This window comes from Telopea speciosissima, chromosome 1, assembly GCF_018873765.1.
Source record: "Telopea speciosissima isolate NSW1024214 ecotype Mountain lineage chromosome 1, Tspe_v1, whole genome shotgun sequence".
Taxonomy (NCBI): Eukaryota; Viridiplantae; Streptophyta; class Magnoliopsida; order Proteales; family Proteaceae; genus Telopea; species Telopea speciosissima.
Window position 1 is genome coordinate 735,271 of NC_057916.1, and position 20,624 is coordinate 755,894.

At 40.4% G+C, this 20,624-nt stretch overlaps 4 protein-coding genes across 6 annotated transcripts; 2 read left to right on the plus strand and 2 right to left on the minus strand.

Annotated features, from left to right (window-relative positions):
- The first annotated feature begins 7,366 nt into the window (after positions 1–7,366).
- On the plus strand, positions 7,367–11,184 carry LOC122649541 (O-fucosyltransferase 38). Of its 2 annotated transcripts, none has more exons than XM_043842844.1 (8): positions 7,367–7,504; positions 7,594–7,771; positions 8,012–8,140; positions 8,281–8,417; positions 9,257–9,341; positions 9,578–9,762; positions 10,503–10,598; positions 10,734–11,184. In XM_043842844.1, exons 1-8 carry the CDS (start codon positions 7,425–7,427, stop codon positions 10,861–10,863), a joined length of 1,020 nt encoding a protein of 339 aa, XP_043698779.1. In that variant the 5' UTR covers positions 7,367–7,424; the 3' UTR covers positions 10,864–11,184. The 2 variants fall into 2 exon arrangements, with proteins under 2 accessions (XP_043698779.1, XP_043698703.1); XM_043842768.1 differs by having other exon boundaries at positions 7,368–7,504; positions 9,257–9,470.
- Positions 11,185–12,808: 1,624 nt separating this feature from the next.
- Positions 12,809–15,031, minus strand: LOC122657096 (pentatricopeptide repeat-containing protein At2g44880-like). The gene has a single exon (XM_043851870.1). It carries the CDS (start codon positions 14,938–14,940, stop codon positions 13,111–13,113), a length of 1,830 nt encoding a protein of 609 aa, XP_043707805.1. The 5' UTR covers positions 14,941–15,031; the 3' UTR covers positions 12,809–13,110.
- Positions 15,032–15,398: 367 nt separating this feature from the next.
- LOC122671999 (pentatricopeptide repeat-containing protein At3g21470) lies at positions 15,399–17,127 on the plus strand. Of its 2 annotated transcripts, XM_043869516.1 has the most exons (3): positions 15,399–16,910; positions 16,964–17,018; positions 17,052–17,127. In XM_043869516.1, exons 1-2 carry the CDS (start codon positions 15,544–15,546, stop codon positions 16,992–16,994), a joined length of 1,398 nt encoding a protein of 465 aa, XP_043725451.1. In that variant the 5' UTR covers positions 15,399–15,543; the 3' UTR covers positions 16,995–17,018; positions 17,052–17,127. The 2 variants fall into 2 exon arrangements, with proteins under 2 accessions (XP_043725451.1, XP_043725443.1); XM_043869508.1 differs by having other exon boundaries at positions 16,964–17,127.
- Positions 17,026–19,664, minus strand: LOC122672015 (psbP domain-containing protein 4, chloroplastic). Its single transcript, XM_043869527.1, has 5 exons — positions 19,207–19,664; positions 18,549–18,652; positions 17,882–17,993; positions 17,442–17,669; positions 17,026–17,337 (listed from the first exon to the last, which is right to left on the minus strand). Exons 1-5 carry the CDS (start codon positions 19,550–19,552, stop codon positions 17,273–17,275), a joined length of 855 nt encoding a protein of 284 aa, XP_043725462.1. The 5' UTR covers positions 19,553–19,664; the 3' UTR covers positions 17,026–17,272.
- Positions 19,665–20,624: the final 960 nt, after the last annotated feature.

Genomic DNA, 20,624 nt, shown 5'->3' on the forward strand with positions numbered 1-20,624 from the left:
GCATGCACCGAATCCAAACCAATCCATCTCATCACCACTCGCACCTTTGAAACTTGCGCTTTAGGCTCCGCAATAGCAACAATGTCAACCTTATGCATGTTTATTAATGTTTTCAGCCGCCTAGTGGTAGGCTTATTCCCATTACCCCTTGCGTTCCAAAATAAGCAACTCATTTAGAACCGTTTGGAGTTGAAACCACCGATCTCATCGATCTCGTAACACGCCGTTGGGACCCCTCTTTAGCTGGTCGTCCCCGCTTAGCCTTCTTAATTTTCTTTCTCTTATACACCTGGGCAGCACTGAGAAACACAGGCCGAGAGGACTGCTGCTTTCCAGCGTGAGAGCCTGCTGGCACCAAAACAGTATTTTCCTCACCTAGTTTGGGAAAGGTTCTACGAATCCTTCCATCAATACAAGCATTAAACGACTTAAAACTCTCCAATAAAGCCTCACGGCCTAAGGCAGGTGTGGCAGCCAGATTTGACTCATGGAAGTTGTCTCTGGCCCTCATGGGCCCAGCTCTGTCTTCAAAATAAGGCAAAGAAATATCGTCCACAGACTGCAAACAGTAAACAACCAAGGTGCAGTCAGCAGCACCTTCATCTCCTTCTTCGACAGTCGTCTCCAACCCCAAATCAAGCTCGACCATGGCTAGATCCCTGCCTTCAACGACCCCTTCCTTCTCGGAAATTAAGCTCTCGTTCCTTTCGCTAGGTATTTCGCCCTCTTCCAATGGCTGAGGAGCAACCTCGCTAGCTGACCTCTCCATGGCAACACGCACCCCCTCCTCGCCAACAACACCCTCAGTCCGGCCTCCAGTATCAGAACCATCAATACTTGGGCCCTTTCCGGAAACCAGCACACTTCAAGGACCCACAGACTGCTGCATCACAGGTTTCCAGCGACCACCCCTTCTCGCCAAAATCCGACGAGTTGCAGGTTGTCCCTGTCCAGGCGCACCAACATTCACCCCCAGCGCCACGCTAGGACCCCTCTCCCCGTGGAATAAAAACTCCATCGCTTTTACTATCACCAGCCTCAACACCGACTCCCGCAGCACCTGAAACGACGGTTCCTTGAGCACCATTCACTCCGGCAGAGTCTGGGAGCACAACGGCTCCTTTTCCCCTTAGAGGTTTTCTACAAGCCTCTTTTGAGTGACCAATCTTCGAGCAGGACACACAATAAGAGGGAAGTCTTTCGAAGACAACCTTCTGATGAAAACCTTCTGAACCACAACCTATCCACACCTTCGACAGAAGCTCGGCTCTTAAATCCACCTCAACGCAAAACCTGGCCTCAACAGTGTGTGTGCAATTGGCCGTTGCACCATCCACCTTCAAGAAACTTCCTGTCGTATTGGCAATATGATCGAGTCGTTGAACCAATAAAAAATAAACCTAACTAAACACTAATATAGTGGAAAGTACAGGTATCGAATCTAAGGGGAACAGAGGCTAAGTTGCATGAAATTAAATCAAGTCTAAGATGAAACTAAAAACGCAAATTAATTAATTTAAAGCTAACACTAGCAACTGATTAAAGCGAATAGAAGATGGTGAGAAAATACTGCTTTTAGGTTGAATCAACTTTAATTCAGATTCATCATTCAATCTCTCTCATATTCGGCTCATGGCGACTACAAGCCCCATGACAACCACAGAAAATAGGGTCCCTTCTATGTATAAAGTATCTTGGCGAAATTGTCGTCCGATCGCTACAATGAATTGAAAGTTCAAAGAACTCGGGTACGCACAATCCACTCAGGTATACCGTATCATCGATACGACCACATGAATCAATTCAATACTATTGCTTGGTAGGTTAAATTGAATTGTAGAAACAAATTACCCTAACTAGATGTAACCATGATTACACAAAAATCACAATGAGATGCCTAAGTCTTTTCCAAGCAATCAATAAGAAAAGAGAATGACTAATTAAATCATCCTTAAAGTATCATCTTCCCAAAAACAGCAGCAAGTTTAGTTACTCATTTAACATAAATGAAATAAAGAGCAGTTAGGGATACAAGCCAAAGAATTAGAGGGAACAAGAGAGTAGAAGCAATGGCAACAATGGCGATGGTAGATGCTCTTCCTCTCCTCTTCTTCTCTCCCAAAACCGTCAGCCCCCTTTTGCTCTCGGTCGTTCAATCTCAATTCAATTCTCCTCCCCCCTTTTTGAACTCCATCCGTATCCTTCTTTTAGGGGAGAGGTGATATATTTTGAATTAAAAATAAAACTGAAAATAACCCAAGGGAGGTGCGTTCTACTAGGAGAGTAAGAGAGGGAAAGACAATGTGTGAGATGGGGATGGGAGAGAGAGGCATGTGAGATGGAATGACTTAGAAAAAAAAGGTAAAAAGATAGAAAGAGAGAGAGAGGTAAAAAGATATTTAATTGTTTGTTTTTGAATTAACAAACTAGAAAGAGAGAGAGAGAGGTTTACTTGAGTGAATATTTCTCTCTTTCTTTCTTTTATATTGTTTTTCTTCACACTCTCCAACTTTGCCATAATCCATCTTTGGCCATAATCCCTCCTTTGAATCGAATTGACTCGACCCAAGAATTAATGTTAACCATTTAATTTTTTCTGATGCAATGAGTCCAATATCGATTTTTCTTGAGAAATTTCCTCTTTGTCAAATTACGATAATGCCCTTGAGATGACTATTTGCACACATGCGAACCCTTGACCCAGCTGTTAAACATCCAAAATCGGCTAAAGGGACTGATTCTATCGCTGATTCATGCTTTTCTCCTTCCAGGCCTGCAATCATAGAAATCACATAATAGTATCAAATCCTTCATAAATATTCAAATACAAACCGTAAATAAATAGTGATTTCTATCTAAGATTACAGCCCAATCACAATAGACACCAGAAAATTTCCTTGATAGAAATTAACAGGTAGCCCTGGCAAGGAGACGCACACTGGCGCAAAAGGGGATTCCCAACCCGAGACAAACCCTGAAGCACATTTCATGAATCGCAGAAGGAAACCCTGGATGTGAACCTGTTCTTTTAACCAAACCTTCACATAATCTGCTTGAACAAAGAAACGAAGGAGCACATGTCTCGGGTCCAACGTCGAAACGAAAACTTCCCCTTGTAGGAACAAAGTCTTCTGTAGGTATTCCTTGATCAAGAATAGAGACGGTCGACCATAACTACACTTGGCAATCAATGAAGTACAGAAGGCTTTCTCAGACATCTCCACTTCCTCCTTGGAAAAGAAAACCGCAGGTTCCCCCCAAAAAGACGAAGGTTTCCTCACTTCAACCGCAACAGGTGGAGGGGCCAACGACCTAGACACCACCGCAGTGAAGGAAGCAGACGATACCCCACCAGCGCCATCTCCTAGACAAGGATCAGGGGGGCACTCCTCCCGAGGGGGAGGAACAGCCATGACCTAAACACCTCGTGCCGAAAAAAACCTACCGTGCGCCACAGTATATGAAAATTGGACTTCTCTTCTTCTTCCCTTTGTCTTCTTCATATTTTCTTCTACTAGTAGTCTTTAATGAACTGATATTGTCACATGGTATCAGTGCATTAAAGATCCAGTGGCTATTATATCTCTCATATTTTGAGGGAGTGAATGCAATTTCGATTTCAAAATTGAAAGAGCTTCTCACTTATTTCAGTATATCTGTGAAATTTGATTTCTATTTCACTGAAATAAGGTGCGAAAATCAAATCAAACAACTTTTGAAATCGAAATCACCCCATGAAATTGAAATAGAAATCATACCAAAACAGCCCTTAGCCAATCCATCATGCAAAAAATTCTATTTTGCAGTGCATCAGCCAATCAACTGGTCCACTCCCAATTTGTGATTGACTAAAAAATGAAACCATAATTGCATCACTTTCCATTGAGGCTATTTGTGAGGCTTAAAGGGTAAATAATGTAGAACCAGTTCAACCAAGAACCAACTCTACAGGAGGATCAATACTCTAAGAACCAACAACAACTTTTGGCAGTAATATCAAGCCTTCAATTGTCTCTCAATTCCAGGTTAACTTGCAGAACAATACAATAAAAGATGAAGAATATAAAACAGAAAACAAGGAAGAAGTGGAAGAAGAGGATAGATGGTTTGAGTCTCTCACTCGCATCTAGGCCTCTCACCTCACATAGGACTCTCTCTTAGTCTACTGTCTCTCACAGCACTCATGATTAACAAACCAGTTTTTTAATTCATTCAAACCATCGGGAGACTCTCAATGGTCCAGTACATATATAGAGATAGTTGCTATTACAAGATAGGAAATAAAGCAAAATAGAAAGGCCCTCACAAGTCAATATTGGGACCTTGTCCAGCAAGATAACTCAAAGACAACTTCCTAGCTTTTAACCAAAATAGAAAGTAAATAAAATAGCAACTTAACATAATAGAAACTCTAACCTTTTTTAATCAATACAAAATATCATCAAAATAGCAACTGATCCCCCAACAAGATCCACCAAATCTCTACCAAAAAGGGCCCACACCACTGGTCACGTGAACAGTGTTTTAGTCCTTTTCTTCTTCATGCTTCGATCTACATCAGTAAAACTCATCGGTTTAGTGTTATTTTCATGTCATTTGAAAGATTATTCTGTAAGGTTGCTAAAATTGTATCCAGAGTTAAATTCATAGTAACCATTGTTGTCATGGCGTCATGGCGATCCAAGTCGGTGGAGGGGTGTCTGATCGATATATCGACACGTCGCCTGCCATGGCAACGCCATGGCGATCATGTTGACCATGGCAGAATTGTAATTAAATCCAAAGTTGAATGGAAAACTAGTAGATAAATCAGGATTTATAAGAGCAATGGCAGAATTGTAATTAAATCCAAAGTTGAATGGCAAAGTTGAATGGCAAACTAGTAGATAAATCAAGATTTATAAGAGGAATGGCAGAATTGTAATTAATCTGAAGTTGTAAAGGAGTGGCAGAACTGTAATTTAATGGAGTTAAAGAGAAAACTGAATGGGCTAAACAGAATAGCAATAGAGAATATAAGGGGTTTTATATAAATAATATAAGTTGTCCTTACTTGCAATTTTAAAGACTTAATGTCTTCTTCAACCTTGCAATAACACAATAGAAAGAGAGGCAGAAAGGCGGTGAACTGGAGTAGTTCCAGCAGAGGAAACTCCTTATTAAGACGATTCTCCCTGCAATTTCTGGAACAAAATCGCAGCACCAAGGTCTGCCGATCCCAACGAGAAATAGCCCCAAAATTCTACTAGCAACCGAATGGTGAGATCTGAAATCAGATCTGGCAGATGTCTTAGTTGCAGGTTACTAAACCAAGGCTAAAATAGGAGATTTAGGGAAGCAGGGAATGGGTCTAAGGTTGGGGAAGAAACAAAAAATTAAAGAAGAAGAAATCAAAGAGGGAAAGAGAGGCAGGAAGAAGAAATCGAAGAGGGAAAGAGAGACAAGACGCCATGGCGTAGGTCAATATGCACAGACCTCCAGCGCCAGGACACCATGGCGACGCCATGACAACTATGATAGTAACAAAATCTTTTCTCTTTTTGATAAATGTATCTAAGAAAGCTAGAGGCTTAATAGGAGTACGTTTTAAAGGACTCTATGTGCTTGGGAGATCCAATGCCATGGTTTAAGCATTTTCGGAGCTGTTTTTGTATTAGTTTTACTGGGAGTGTTCTCTGTTTTAGTTGGTTTGAAGGCACAATCTTAGTTGCTGCTTGTTCGGATGGTCATTGTTTCATAACTAGGGACTGCAAGAATGAGAACCTGGCATGTGCTAAGGGAGTTTGATATGGTGAGCATAAAAACTATGGAATCAGAGACTCGTCCAAGTATGATATTTAGTGTTAAGGATTGATAGATCTTTTGAATTGCATCGTTTTATTTATGTATTGAAAAGAGCATATATTAATGCAAATGATTTATATGTGCCACCCTGAAACTTTTCATAGTAGAAGATGAATTTTATAGATTATACTAGATCTTAATCTATGCTGAACAAACGGGGACAAAAGATCAAAAGGAAATGTAGAAGCAGGGGCTGAGAATTTTGTGGAGGGTTGGAATCAAGTGTTTGCCTGACATAGACATGAAATCCATTAGAAAAGTCCATGCAACACTGGGTTGATGCTAGTTGTTGCAGTTAGTCGAGAATTCTAGGAATACCAGAATCTGCACTTCCCCAACAGAGACATGTCATCCAATTATTAGAGTATGTATAACACTGGCATGGATGTTAATAGCTGCTTTACACTTTGTCTTTGCTTGAATCCTTCAGTTTCTCTTTGGACGAGTGAGTGCCTCTGTCTATTTCTCTGTGTAATAAAGGGATTTGTGGAGTTCATATCAGTTGATGCATAATGCACAGGCTCCAAAAACCAGCCAGTTTTCCTTTCACAAAATGCTCTATCAGAAGTACATTGTGAAATATTGGAGATTTCTACTTTCATTGGACCTAAATCGAGCGTATATTCTCAAGATTATTGAAGTAATTTGATAGAGCAAAGCTGCTGGTTAGCTTTGCTGGTACGGGAGGTCTGAAACTGTATGACAATCCGATCATCAGACTGTTTGGAGGGTCTGTTAATCTCCATTTGTGTGGCACTTTCAGAGTTTTTGTTTAGACTCCAATTGTTTCAACTCAATAAAATGCCTATTTCCAACTAAATGGTCAGCTACATGAATCCTGTTTCACCTTTCACTGTTCACCATTTAACTCTGTCTAAAGTCATATTAGTTGTTAACCCAAGGGCATCCATATCTCTTGTCACTGATCTCCCAAGGTATTGATTCATATAAAATAAACAATGGGTTTTTTAAGATAGTTTCCTTTCCAAGATGCACATTTTTTGTGTTTGGTTGCATTGTAAGTACAAATCGGCCTATATCTTGAATTTAAATCCAAATCTGTTTATATTGCCATTCCCAGGCATGGCTAAAGGAGGAGGGTTTATGTGCTGGGTGGGCAGCCTGGATCATAGAAAATCTAGCCGGACCTTTTAGCATGAATCCTGTTAAATCCTAACAGGATTCATGTAGCTGAACCCATGTAATTGAGAAAACGCTTAGGTGAGTTTTATGGAAGTACAAAATTTTCCCTCATTTTCCCAAAAAAGTGCTACAGTTTTCCAGTTTCAATTTCCCTAAAAAAAGTATATATATATATATATATATTCCATGTTCTATCCGAGCCTTTTGGAAAGTGAAAACTTTCCCTCACTTTGTCTCATTTTTTGTCTCCCTCCCTCTGTGTTCAACCAGACTGAGCTACAAGCTAAGGAAAACAAATGTAACAAGAGGTTTCTGTATGTTATCTCTTGTATTAAATACTTAATTAGATTAAACTAGTGTCTTTCTGTTAATTTTGATAAAATTTTTTGTTCTCTGATTTTAATTGTTTTTTTTTCCCCTCTTGACAGATATCTGATATGGTTGCTGTGGCACGCATGATGAATGCAACATTAGTTGTTCCTCAACTAGATAAGCGGTCATTTTGGAGAGATTCGAGGTTTCCTCAAGTGTTTCTTGTGTCTGCCATTTGGATTACTGTATTTCCTTTTTTAGTCTGTCACTACTTATACCTTTTGCTCTTTGCAGTGTGTTTTCAGACCTATTTGATGAAGACCATTTTATCACAACCTTACAAGGGGATGTGAGGATAATCAAGGAGCTTCCTAAGGAATTGGAAATTGTTCCTAGGGCTCGAAAGCACTTCACTTCCTGGTCAAGTCTGAACTACTATGAGGAGATGACACGATTATGGAAGGACTATAAGGTAAATCAGTTTTATATCGTACTTGATCTATTTCACTTTGTCTGAACTTTTAAAGATATAGTTTGCTTTACTATCAAATTATGGCTAGTCTGAAGCATCATTGTTTATTTCTTTACCAGTCAAACTGCTTCTAATTCCTGGTTTTACCATAACATCAGCTGTTTTTTTTAAAAAAAACTATATTTTAATAAGCTAAATTTCTTATGTGGAGTAGCTTCAAAAGACTTTTTTCTGTGGCAGGTCATTCATGTTGCAAAATCTGATTCCCGACTAGCAAACAATAACCTTCCTGTCGATATCCAGAGGTTGAGATGCCGTGCTTTATATTATGCCCTTCGCTTTTCTCCTCCAATTGAAAACCTAGGAAAGGTGTGAGTTTTTTGTATAATTCCCTTAATGCCCTAGTATTTTGTCAGGACATCCATTGCTTATGGATGCATTTAAGTGGTCTCTCCTATGGGTTATCCTGTTAAATTAGGTTCTGAGCATGCATGATAGTGACACAACAGAAGCTGGTGGAGCGGTTAAGATCACGTGGGGGGAGGTATATTGCTCTTCATCTACGATATGAGAAAGACATGCTGTCTTTTACTGGCTGTACCTATGGTCTGACTGATGTAGAAGCTGAAGAACTGCGGATAATGAGGTAAAAATGTTCTTCTGATAAAACAGCAAAATGATGTCCATATCAAGTTGTAAGAATGGGATGTGGCCATTCTCTGTGCCTCTGAACATGCGAAGCAGTTAAGCATCACATGGGTGATAATTATGCCTGGCTTGGATCCTTATCACCTGTTAATTAGGTCTAGGCAGGTTCCGCTAGAAACTGTCGTTCTCTGTTATATTCGTTTATATTGACTCTAAAAGGGGGAAATTTTTGAAGTGATAATATTAAGAGGGCCTTTTTTGTGTGTGTGTGTGGGGGAGGGGGGAGTGGTGGACATACCACAGTCGCAATTTTTATCTTCTTTTTGTGATCTTGATAACGATCATCTAAAAAATTGAAAGATGTCTACCATTACTATTCTCATCTTTGCCCTCTCTTTCTCTCACCCCCACCTCCTTCAGCTTTCCCTCTCTCTAATGTAGACATACAGCTTCATTGCTTAAGTGTTGTTTGGATGCTTTGATTGCTGGCTTTTATATGTCATTCTGTTGGATCCTTCTAAGAAAGAGATTTCTAGGTGAAACTATAATGCGGTGACATGTAACATTCAGTCTGTGAACCTTTCTGATCATCCAACAGAATGTGATATATGGATATTTCTGCCCTATTGGGTTGATGTTAAGCTTAATGTCATTTGGTTGTAATGATTAAATATCTTGATCACGGAAAAGGGAATGAAGCACTCCTTGTGGAGCCAAACTACCATAGAAACGTGCTTGTGTATGTCAGAGGCAGTGACAATGATATCATGAGCTTTTCTCCTAGAGCCATTTTTGAAATGCAGTAGATCAAATGAATGCTTTTCATATTTGTCATAGGGAAAACGTGAACCACTGGAAGATGAAGAAGATAAACTCAACAGAGCAGAGACAGGGAGGTTTCTGTCCACTAACCCCCAAGGAGGTTGGCATCTTTCTTCGAGCTCTTGGTTATCCTCCATCCACTTTGATTTATATTGCTGCTGGGGAAATTTATGGTGGCAGTAATCACATCTCAGAACTTAGATCTCACTTTTCAAACCTCATTTTCAAGGTCTGTTAATGATTGAGTAATTTCAGATAAATGGAATTAGCAATACGAGTTGATGTACTAATCCACTAATCTTGTGCATTAATCAGCTCCATGATTGATTGGTGCAGGAGATGGTGGCAACACCTGAAGAATTGAAATTGTTCATGGAACATGCATCTCAAACAGCAGCACTGGATTACATCATCTCTGTGGAGAGTGATGTCTTTATTTCATCCTATTCAGGTAATATGGCAAGATCAGTTGAGGGGCATCGGAGATTTTTGGGTCATAGGAAGACAATCACCCCTGATAGGTACATATATTGCCACTCTCATGAATATAGTAGAGCAGTAGTTAACTGTTCCAATTTTCCAACTTTGTTTTTTTTTTCCTTCCCAACTTAAATTCTTGTTAACAATGGACTTCATAGGATGGACAGAAAAAAAGCATTAAAATGAACAACATATCAAGTAAAAGACACCTATAAATCACCGTTATTAGCGTGAGGGGTCGACGGAGTCTCATATTACATGGTGAGCTAGGTCCTCTTGTTTTCTCCATGAATGTCTTATTCTGTATGAAATCAATATCTAGTAATTCCTTGAAGAGCTTGAATACAGTGGTGCTCTGAGGGAGCCAATGTCAATTTACATTGTTGTCCTAGTGTCTGGTTGTGTTGCTCGAATTGGTGCTCTTTTTTTTTTTTTTTTTGGGTTTTTGTTGTTTTTTCCCTCTTTTTTTTTTTTGGGGGGGGGGGGGTAAAGTGAGTCTTGACAACATTTGTTATGTTAAGAATTAGTTTTTTCCCTTTCTGAAGTGCATGCTGAGAAGTCTGCTATTTGTAGACGGTTATCAGTCCATGGAGTAGCAGTATTTGAAAGCTAGAATGCAAAGGTACTGGTTTTGGATAGATTGGGTGATCCATGGAAGTTTTACTTGTATGGATGTGATATTTGTATGATTTGAGGAAGCAGAGGTTACTCTATTTATGTTTTGAAATCAGATGTCCTGGTCTTGATCTTTCTTCCTATCTGTTTATCAATTTATCTGCAGGAAAGGACTTGTTGAAATTTTTAATAAGATTGAAAGAGGAGAGCTGAAAGAAGGATCATTACTATCATCTATCATAACGCAGATGCACAGAAACAGGTCAGAGTGTTTTTTCTTCTTTCAAATGAAAGAAATAAACGCTGCACTCATAAACAAAATATGAACCATTATAATCAATCTGGAGGACCACAGAGCATCATATTAGTGATATAATCATGTGTGTGATTTTTGCAGACAAGGAGCTCCAAGGAAAAGGGAAGGTTCATTGCCAGGGATGAAAGGTAGAGGTCGTCTCAGAACCGAAGAATCCTTCTACGCAAATCCATATCCAGAGTGCATATGTAGTTCCAAGACACATTCTTAGATGACATTCCCAGATGCCAGCGCTTTTGACATCTCCTTGCGACCTCTAATTTAGTGGGCTCACACTGCAGGCCCAACCCTGCAGATGCCTGAATGAGCATCACCGTACTTAATCAACTGAAGATAAGGCAATCGAAGCTCGAGACTGACAAGCCTCATCTTGATGGTATAACAACCTTGGTTCTTTGATCAACGATCTTTATCATATTTTCGTAATGCTATTATAGTTATATGTTTAAAAAGAGAATTAAGGAAAATTATCCGAGAACTGCAGTCAAAAGTTTTGCATTAATTTGCTGTTATCATCTCTATGTTCGATCCATAGCTCTTGAGTGAAGGCATAGTTGTGCGCCTCTTTCTCATGAAAATTTTTATGTATAAATGGAAGGTACCAGTGGCAATGGCAATTAAGGCATGTCTATCCTACTAAAGGGGAAGCATCAGCTAGAAACTCCATTTATATTAATGTCTCTCAATCAATAATGAACATAACGAACCAGAAGCTTCAGAATTCTGACGAATGTATTCATTAATTGTACTATGGACTTGGAAGGCAAAAGAGCAAACAGCTGAAAGAACTATGCATAAACTTATCTTCGTATAATGTTATCCAACAACCCAAAAATGTAATATTGTAATATCTAATCAAATACATCCGAAAATACGTGAATAAGTTTTAAAGGGTTGAGCCCTACATTGCATCTCCTTTTGGGATCATTCTTTGTCGCATCTCCTCATCTGTTCACTCTTCCTATCCTCTTTTCCTTAATACATCGAAAGGGGGGGGGGGGGGGGGCGGGAGGGAAGAAGGGAAGAGCAAAAGTATTGGTGCACAGTCAAGTAAGAGAACAGTGCATGAATACCAATGATTTCTGAAAAGTTCCAAGCGTTGTGCCTGAAAGACCATAACATCACTCCAATGAATGATCCTAAGTTAAAGAAAAACAGGGGGACGGGAACTTCTCAAAACCTTGGTCATGAGCTGGCCTTTAGTGCCGAACAAGGAAGTTCACAAGCACGCACACAAACACAGGATTATGGGATATTTGAAGGATGGAAGTGATCGCACAACCATGGGGAGAGTCCACAGCCCATGGCTGGAGGACATGGAGATCAGATTTGAGCCTAAGCTTCTTACTGCCACCTACTAAACTAAAGAGGATATATGGAGAAGGCTGTTGTGGTACTGTTCACGGCTGGTAGAACTCACTCTGTGAGCATGGAGATTCTCTCTCCTAGTGCTGTTTATTGCAAAGTGAACACCACCCCAAGTGCAGGTCAGGAAATGCAGGAAAGGGATAAGCTCGAGCAGCAAATTGCCATTGTTTACAAACTCTATAAGTGGTTCAGTCAGTCAGCAGTGCTAGCATCTAATATTTTTAGGATCCCTTTCCATTAATGTTAGACATCGTAACTAAATTCTCAATGGCCAACTCTGTAGAACCTATGTACTTTAGAAGGCTATTAAGCTTGTAGCACATGCTGTTTTATATAATAATCAGCAGGTAAGTCTGTTTCTCATGGTTGTGTCAACTGTTTATCGGAGGCCCTGTGAATTGTTTGTGGTGATCGTGGTTTCTCTGCTTATACTCTCTTTTCCCTCTTAATAAATCTCAGAGTTCGTCGAAGAAAAGTCACGAACTCCCTCACAAGAGTTTTACGTTCCATATTGCTAAAAATGTTCAGGCCATTAATGTCATCTTGACATCTCCCAGAGCCAGAAGATCTTAATCGTGCTTCAGCTTCTTGTGAAAGAAATTCGCAGCCACTCATGGACATCTCTTTAAATGCTTTAAAATTTGGTATTGCCTCCAGTAATTGGAACCAGAACCACTCCAGCGCACATTGGACGGCTGGTGTTGTCCTTGGATGCGTGCCAGCCCACTCAGCCATCAAATGCATGCTGGACGCACTGGACCCACAGGACTGGAGAGGATCTGAATCCCCAGGAATTTGCCTTCAGGATTTCCACTATTTCTATATAAACAATGAAGTGTCACATTTCCAATCCAATCCCCCCAAAACGGGCGCCTTAGATGAGTGAAAAATGCCCCTTGACCTTGACGCTTCAAATAAACCAAAATACCATGCTTTCCAAGAAAAGTGCCGGAGGTTTTATATCAGAGAGTAAATGCTCTTGCAAGTTTCTTCGGGAAGCAGGAAAAGGGGAAATGTCTCACGTTTGTCCCAGAATCATCCTTCAGAAGTGATTTCACAACTCTTGGTACGAGAACCCATAATTACATTCTCAAGACACATCAAATGCCATTTTCAAGTGTTCAATTAATCCATATAAAGCTTCATATATCTCCTTCTGGTGTCTGTGCCTTCTATCCTTGGCCAAAAATTCATGAACCGTGTCCCCAACTTGGATTGAGCTACAACCAGGAACTTTCTCTATGCCTTCCTGTCTCATTGCTGTTCTAACACTCAAGACACCTTCCCAATGTTGGTTTGATGCATTCAAATTCGAAATCAATGTTAGATATCCAGGATTCAAAGGCTCCAGCTCGAGAATCTCTCTGGTCACAAAATCTACTATCTCTTCGTTTCCACAAGTCTTAGAAGAACTAAGCAAAGTGCCCCATATAACAGCATTGGGTTTCAAAGGCATGCTCATGACAAACCTGACTGCTTCATCTAACTTGCCTGCTCGACCAAGAAGATCAACCATACAACCGTAATGCTCAATTCTAGGTTTGATGTTATACCCATGAACCATCTCATCAAAGACCTTTTTACCTTCTTCCACTAGACCTCCATGGGTACAAGCAGTAAGGACAGCAATGAAGATAACATCGTCTGGTTGTGTTCCTTCTGTGTGCATTGTATTGAAGAGGGCCACGGCATCTCTACATCGCCCATTGATGGCTAGGCCTGAAACCATTGATGTCCATGTGATTACACATTTCTTGGGCATCCTATGAAAAACAGCCTCAGCATTTTCTACATCCCCACATTTCGCAAACATGTCTATAAGAGCATTTCCTAATGGAATTGATAAATCAAACTTGTTTTTCTTAATGTATGAATCAGTCCATTTCCCCTGTTCATGAGCTCCCAAGTGAGAGCAGGCAGAGAGGATGCTGATTAGAGTGGTCTCATTGGGCACACACTTACCATTGATCAACATATTGTGAAATACAGACAAAGCTTGATCAAATAGATCGTTGTCAATGTACCCTGCAATCATTGCATTCCATGAGATTACACTTTTGATGGGCATCAAATCGAAAAGGTTGTTTGCAGATGTAATATCTCTGGCCTTGGCATAGCCTGAAATCATGGCTGTCCAAGAAACAACAGTCTTCTCCGGCATTTTATCGAAAATAGATTGTGCAGTTTTCAAATCACCCAGCCTCACATATCCAGTAATTATGGCATTCCATGAAACTTGGTTCTTAATTGGCATCCGCTCAAAAATTAACTGGGCTGACTCCATGTTTTCGGCCTTGGAAAGTCCGGAGATAATAGAATTCCAAGACACGATGTTCCTGTGCGGCATGGAACCAAAAAATTTGATGGCGGATTCTGTATCCCCATGCGTCAAGTATGCGCCAATCATAGAATTCCATGTAACGACATCTCTCTCAGGCAATTCCTCAAATACCCGATACGCTAAATCGAGATTAGTGCTGGTCTTTGCGTAGAAATCCAAGAGGGTATTCCCGACAAAAACACTTGACCCGTATCCTGATTTCACTATGTCAGTGTGTAATTCTCTAGCATCTACGAGATCTTTGGACGATTTACAGGACTTGAGGAGGATTGTGAAGGTGAAACTGTTGGGAGCAGATGCCGCCTTCATCCGATTGTAAGTACGGAAAGCATCTTTTCGACGGGCTCTCTCGATGAAATACTCAATCATCGTATTGAAAACGAAAACATTTGGGGAGTTTGAGCTTTCGAAGATTTTAGCCGCATACTCAACAAAACGGAATGATGAAGAGAGACTTATAAGCTTCAGTAGAATAAAATTGCTTTCTTGAAGACCATGGCTGATAATTAGGACATGGGTTTGGTTCAATTCCCTGATGGACTTACAGTTCTGCAGAAGTTGGAGCATTTTCTGCTCCATTTCTTATTTGGTTGTGGTTTGAAGCCTTGAACGCATTCGGTTATTCCCGTTTATTCCGTGGAACCAGAGGGGCAATTTCGTCAATCCGAAGGTCATGGTCATGGACTCGGACTCATGCGTTCATGAAAGTTAATACTCCCGAGTCCCCAAGTAAGTGCTAATGTTTTCCCAGAAGAAATTTCCCAATGAAGTACTGAGATGAAGATGATAAGGGAATCCGAAGATCCACATCGAAACAAGTATTGGCCTCTATCAGTAATCCAAAACCAACAAAAACGTAATCACTTGAACCCTCAAACCTCATCCCTTTCAAATCCACCACTCCTTGAACAAGCCCTTCAAGTCCCCTTCACCAAAGGAGACCCCAATCCCTCTCATTGGTCTCACCTGATAAGAAAGTATCTCTCTCAAGGAGCACCAAGAGAAGCTCTTCTCATTTACCCCCAAATTAGGCGTAAAGGAATCCATCACCATACTATTATTCCTGTGCTGCTCAAGGCTTGTGCTTTTCTCTCCTTCCTCCACCATGGGAGGGGTTTGCATGCCGAGTGTGTCAAACTTGGGGTCGACCATGATGTGATTATAGGAACCTCATTGGTTAGCATGTACTCTAAGTGTGAAGATGTAATTACTTCTCGTAGGATGTTTGATGAAATGCCGGAGAGAAATGTTGTCACATGGAACGCCATGATATGTGGGTATTCAAGGGATGGAGACATGGGTTCTGCCCTAAATCTATTTCGACAGATGCACGAGAAGACGCCAGTGACATGGGCGGAGATGATTGATGGGTTGGCAAGAAATGGCAATATTGTGAGCGCTAGAAGACTGTTTGATCAGGCTCCTCTTGAGATGATGAATGTGGTGATATGGACCGTTATGGTTGATGGGTATGTGAGCAACGGACAGATGGAGGCAGCAAGGCAGCTTTTCGAAGAGATGCCTCAACGAAATTTCTTTGCTTGGTCATCAATGATTGCTGGATATTGCAAGAAAGGTGATGTGAAGGAGGCTAAGGCCATGTTTGACCGTATTCCAGTTCGGAATTTGGTGAACTGGAATTCATTGATTGCTGGCTATGCACAGAATGGATTTGGCAAGGAAGCTCTAGAAGCATTTGTGAAAATGCAGGCTGAGGGGTTTGAGCCGGACGAAGTTACAGTCACAAGCGCATTATCCGCCTGTGCAACTATGGGTTCTTTGGATTCTGGTAAAGAAATCCATAATCTAATAAATCACAAAGGCATCAAGCTTAATCAGTTTGTTCTGAATGGTTTAGTAGACATGTATGCAAAATGTGGAGATTTGGGCAATGCGAAACGGATCTTTGAAGCAATGCCCCAAAAGAATGATGTTTGTTGGAATGCAATGATATCAGGCCTTGCTGTTCACGGACGGAGTGAAGATGCACTTGAGCTTTTTGGCCAAATGGAGGAGTCAAGTGAGAAGCTCAATGAGGTCACATTTCTAGTTGTTCTCTCAGCTTGTGCACATGGAGGTTTTGTTAATGAAGGGCTAGAAATCTTCTCCAAATTAAAGGAACAAAATGGTCTAGTTGTGGGCATTGAGCATTATGGGTGCATGGTGGACCTTTTGGGACGAGCCGGGAGATTAAATGAAGCTTATGATTTGATCAAGAAGATGCCAATGAAACCAAATGATGTAGTCTGGGGGGCTCTACTTGGAGCTTGCAGGATCCATTTGGATACAAGGATGGTGGAGAGAGTAGATGAGGAAGTTGGGATGCTGGAGCCTGACAATGCTTCTAGTGATGATGCACGTTTTGTGCTGTTAGCAAATATTTATGCAGCTTCAGATCGATGGGAGAAAGCTGAAAGCACCAGGATGATGATGGGCAATAGAAGGGCCCAGAAGACACCTGGGTGCAGTTCAGTCATGCTTGGAAATATTGAGCACCAGTTTCATGCAGGAGCTCAAGCAGATCCACGGACCCATCAGCTGTATGGTGGATCACAACTTATGTACAGGACAGAATCCCAATGGTAGATTTGTTATACTTCAGAGTGACCTATGGAAGGAATAAACTTGTTTAAGATTAATCATAAGTTATAACCAAGGTAGGAAGGCTATAATTGCTGTTTTATATGTAGTTCTGAAACTATTCCATGGGGTATAAAATGCTTCCTCTGTAGAGAGCTTTTCCTGAAAAGGCTGATCCGGATACAATATCAGAAAGGTATTCTTCTGCAATTGAAATCAATCTTGCATTCTTGCTATACATACACTGATTCCTATTTTTCACCGTTCAAAAAACTAGTATGTTTATGCTTTCTCAATTCAAAGGAATTGTCCAATGTCTAATTATGCAGTGTTAGACGACACGAAAGGAGTCCGCAATCCGTTTCAAGTCCTGATAATGCCTCTTCCATTGAAGACCTACAAGAATCATTGATGAAAAAAAATATTTTAGTTCTTAATTATAACTGCTGGTCATCATTTCAATGTCGATTGTTTTGTGGTGTAAGGATGAACATTTTTACCACTTGCAGTTACATTGAACAGGTAGAGCCGATTGCCAGCTGCAGTAGCGGTGATCAGAGCGTGCGGTGGCTCCAACTCGTATTGGTAGTATGTCCTCCCAGAGTGTTGTTCTACTCCCATGTTTAAAACCTTCCCCTCCACATTCTCCCCGATCACTTCTGGTCCAAATGCATTTATCACTTTATCGGGTGGTCCAATTTTTTCAATTGTTGCATCTCCACCAAGATCTGTATATCACGACATGATAAACGGCAACCCTCGTATCAACCATTGAGTTCTAAAGAGTGAAGTCGTAAAGGAGACTTGCATGACAAGCTGAACCTAAGCCTTGAGTGAATCAGGACTCGGAGTGAGCTTCTAGGAACTTGAATTATTAGAAACCATGCAAGTGCCCTACTTATTGAAAACAGAATTGAAACAAGAAAGAGACAAAAGTCACCGTCCGCGAATCTGAGAACAGGAGCAACGATGACAAACAAACGCCCTTCCTTGGAGCTTCCAAATCTCAAATCAATTTCTGTCCCACCAAGATCTGCTATTGAAACTGGAACCTGCACAGTGGAATAACCTCTCAAGAGAAATCAAGCATCTGATATTCAGTGAAAGTTGAAAAATAGATCTCTTTGGTCCTGGTTAGGAAATGTTCCAGGTCTGAAATGAAACATCTGGTCTGGCGCATTTGTTTGGTTCGAATATGAGAGGCAGAGATTAACCGTTTAAGCAAAAGTTGCAAAGTCTGATTGGACGGTTGAAGATTATGATTTGATCCAACAAATTTCTACTACATAGGAACAAGCCTGAAAAAATAACTCTCCAATGGAAAATTAGAATGGAGATATCCATCAGATAGTGTAGTATTGATTTTCAGTCGTATGGATCAACAGTTCAAAGTGTTTCTTTTCCCTCTTCTCCACCCTTTTACATATTCTATAGAACAAGCATTAAAGTACACAGGTAGGAGGATTTATAGGGGAAGTTGGTTGGAAGATACTGTGAATTTTCTCTCTCAAAACAAGAAGAACCTAAACAGGTTGTGCTACTTCCAAAGATAGATTGATTATCCCAAATTCAGTTACAGTTTCTAATGCACTGAACAAAAATATTACCTCTTCCCAATCTTGAGGAACTGAAAATGTGTATGGGATAATTGGACTCCATCCAACACCATGCCCTCCAGACTTCTCATCTGGTCTGCGGTATGTCCTCCAACCTGTCTGAGCAAAAACAGGAATTCCAGTAAATATTCATGGAACAACAGATTGATTTGAGAACGAACACAATGAAGAATCAACTTGTCTCTTTTTTTTTTCTTTTCAAGTGTGTTTGCACATTTTTTGACAAAGGGCAATGATCTTGTATCTATATCTTTGGAAGTAACATGATGGGAAAAATCTGTTTTTTTTATTGGTTCTGCACTTATTCCTACTTGATAAAATAGAGCTCAAATTTAGAAAATTCAAAAAATCAGAGTCTATCAATTTGCCATCAAATTCAGAGATATGGATATTGTGGCACAAATGGTTGGTATGAAATTAAAAAAAAAGGAGAAATATATTTGCTATCAAATCCAGCGATATACTATATTCCTGTAAAAGATCCACCACTTTGTATGGTCATTTTTTTTTTGGGGTTTAATCTCTCTCAATTGTTTCATCATATATAAAAGTAGGGGAAAAGTAGATAACAAGATTCATAAGACTAATGAGACCAGAAGAAATGATGGTAATACTACAGTGAAAAGCATGTGTGACTTTGAAAACCAACCTTTATCATCTGGTTCAGATAAACCAGGGATCCTCCCTGCTAGAAGGCCTTGTTTCACTACACCTAACCCATCTCCAGGAAAACTCAAAACTGCAGCAGAAACCAAAGAAACACCAGAAACCATAGCTGATCGTCTAGTGAAAAATGAAGACAGTTCGTCTGTATCTTCATCAACAAAGCAATTGCCTTTCGAATCTCCAGTAGCTTTTGGACTTGAAATCTTCTTCCCTGGAGAAGACTGAACACCTGTGTGGAGAAGCCGAAAAATCTGTTCAGAATGTAGAATCTGAGGAGACTTGTAATCTCTCAACGGAAACCAACACCTGGTGAAGAAGATTGTGCCCATTATTTCTAGTATACAAGAAAGAAGTAAAGCAGGACCCTGTAGTGTTCACAGTGAATTCAGGAGCAGGGCAGAGATTGGGAAATCTGATTTTTGTTCAGTTTTGGGGGAGGTTTAAGATTTGCAGCTTGCGTCGAAGAGTTCTGATTCGTCAACTTTGGACTTTGAAGAAGGGTATAGGAATTAATGTTCCTGCAGAGAAAAATTTATATTTCTGTGGCCATTCTAACCCAAAAAAAAAAAAAAAAAATTCTGTGGCCGTGGTGCTTGAAGCTTCACATCTGAGATGATAGTCCAATAATATCGGGGAACTCCCCAGTCCATAAACTTTGGGCTACGAAATCTCCAGCTGACACGTATGGTGAATGTATATTCAAAGCCAGATGAGCTTCAAATGTGCGCTCTCCCCCCTCCCCTAGACCTTTATTTGTTTGGAGTTTGTCCAGTACAGATCTGTCTGGGCAGGGTTTTAGAAGAGTTGGGTTGCACGTGAACGTAGGAGAACAGCTCATAGCCGATCAGATGGAATCTATGAATCCACTCTGGGGGACTAACCGCTTCCTTTAAATCGGTATGTTCAAGTAGGCATTGACCGCTTTCATCGATTTAAAGGAATACATTGGTCAAATTGTACTCTGGTCGCACTTCTTCACTTCATCCTGCCCACCTTAATTCCTTGTAAAACATCATCCATGTCACCTTTTTTATTTATGGTTGATCACAAATATTTAAAATAGTCACTTTACAGTATTTCTCTTTCCTCAAGTTTCATCATATCATTATTCATCATAGAGTGACTAAAGTTATACATCATATACTCTATCTTTGATTTGCTACTCTTAAAACTTCTTGTTTCAAGGGTTGAAAATCTCCACATCTCTAACTTAGCATTGATCTCTGCTAACGATATCATCGGTGAAGAGCATACACCACGGAACCTCGTCTTGAATGTTCTTGGTTAATTCATCCATGATGAGCGCAAACAAATACGGGATTAGAATCGATCCCTAGTGTAACCCAATCGTAATTGGGGATTCCTTGCTCGGACCTGCCACAAATCTTACACTCATCATGC

What these genes read in the sequence shown, in the direction of transcription:
- LOC122649541 (XM_043842768.1), top strand. Translation starts at nt 7,425, where the DNA reads ATGGTTGCTGTGGCACGCATGATGAATGCAACATTAGTTGTTCCTCAA. An exon ending in GATTATGGAAGGACTATAAG is followed by an intron (nt 7,772 to 8,011) that starts GTAAATCAGTTT and finishes TTTCTGTGGCAG; the next exon opens with GTCATTCATGTTGCAAAATC. An exon ending in GAAGAACTGCGGATAATGAG is followed by an intron (nt 8,418 to 9,256) that starts GTAAAAATGTTC and finishes TATTTGTCATAG; the next exon opens with GGAAAACGTGAACCACTGGA.
- LOC122672015 (XM_043869527.1), bottom strand. Translation starts at nt 19,552, where the DNA reads ATGGGCACAATCTTCTTCACCAGGTGTTGGTTTCCGTTGAGAGATTAC. An exon ending in TTCCTCAAGATTGGGAAGAG is followed by an intron (nt 17,994 to 18,548) that starts GTAATATTTTTG and finishes TCCACTGTGCAG; the next exon opens with GTTCCAGTTTCAATAGCAGA. An exon ending in TGTTCTCAGATTCGCGGACG is followed by an intron (nt 17,670 to 17,881) that starts GTGACTTTTGTC and finishes CGTGATATACAG; the next exon opens with ATCTTGGTGGAGATGCAACA.
- LOC122657096 (XM_043851870.1), bottom strand. Translation starts at nt 14,940, where the DNA reads ATGGAGCAGAAAATGCTCCAACTTCTGCAGAACTGTAAGTCCATCAGG.
- LOC122671999 (XM_043869508.1), top strand. Translation starts at nt 15,544, where the DNA reads ATGTACTCTAAGTGTGAAGATGTAATTACTTCTCGTAGGATGTTTGAT. An exon ending in ACCCATCAGCTGTATGGTGG is followed by an intron (nt 16,911 to 16,963) that starts ATCACAACTTAT and finishes GTTATACTTCAG; the next exon opens with AGTGACCTATGGAAGGAATA.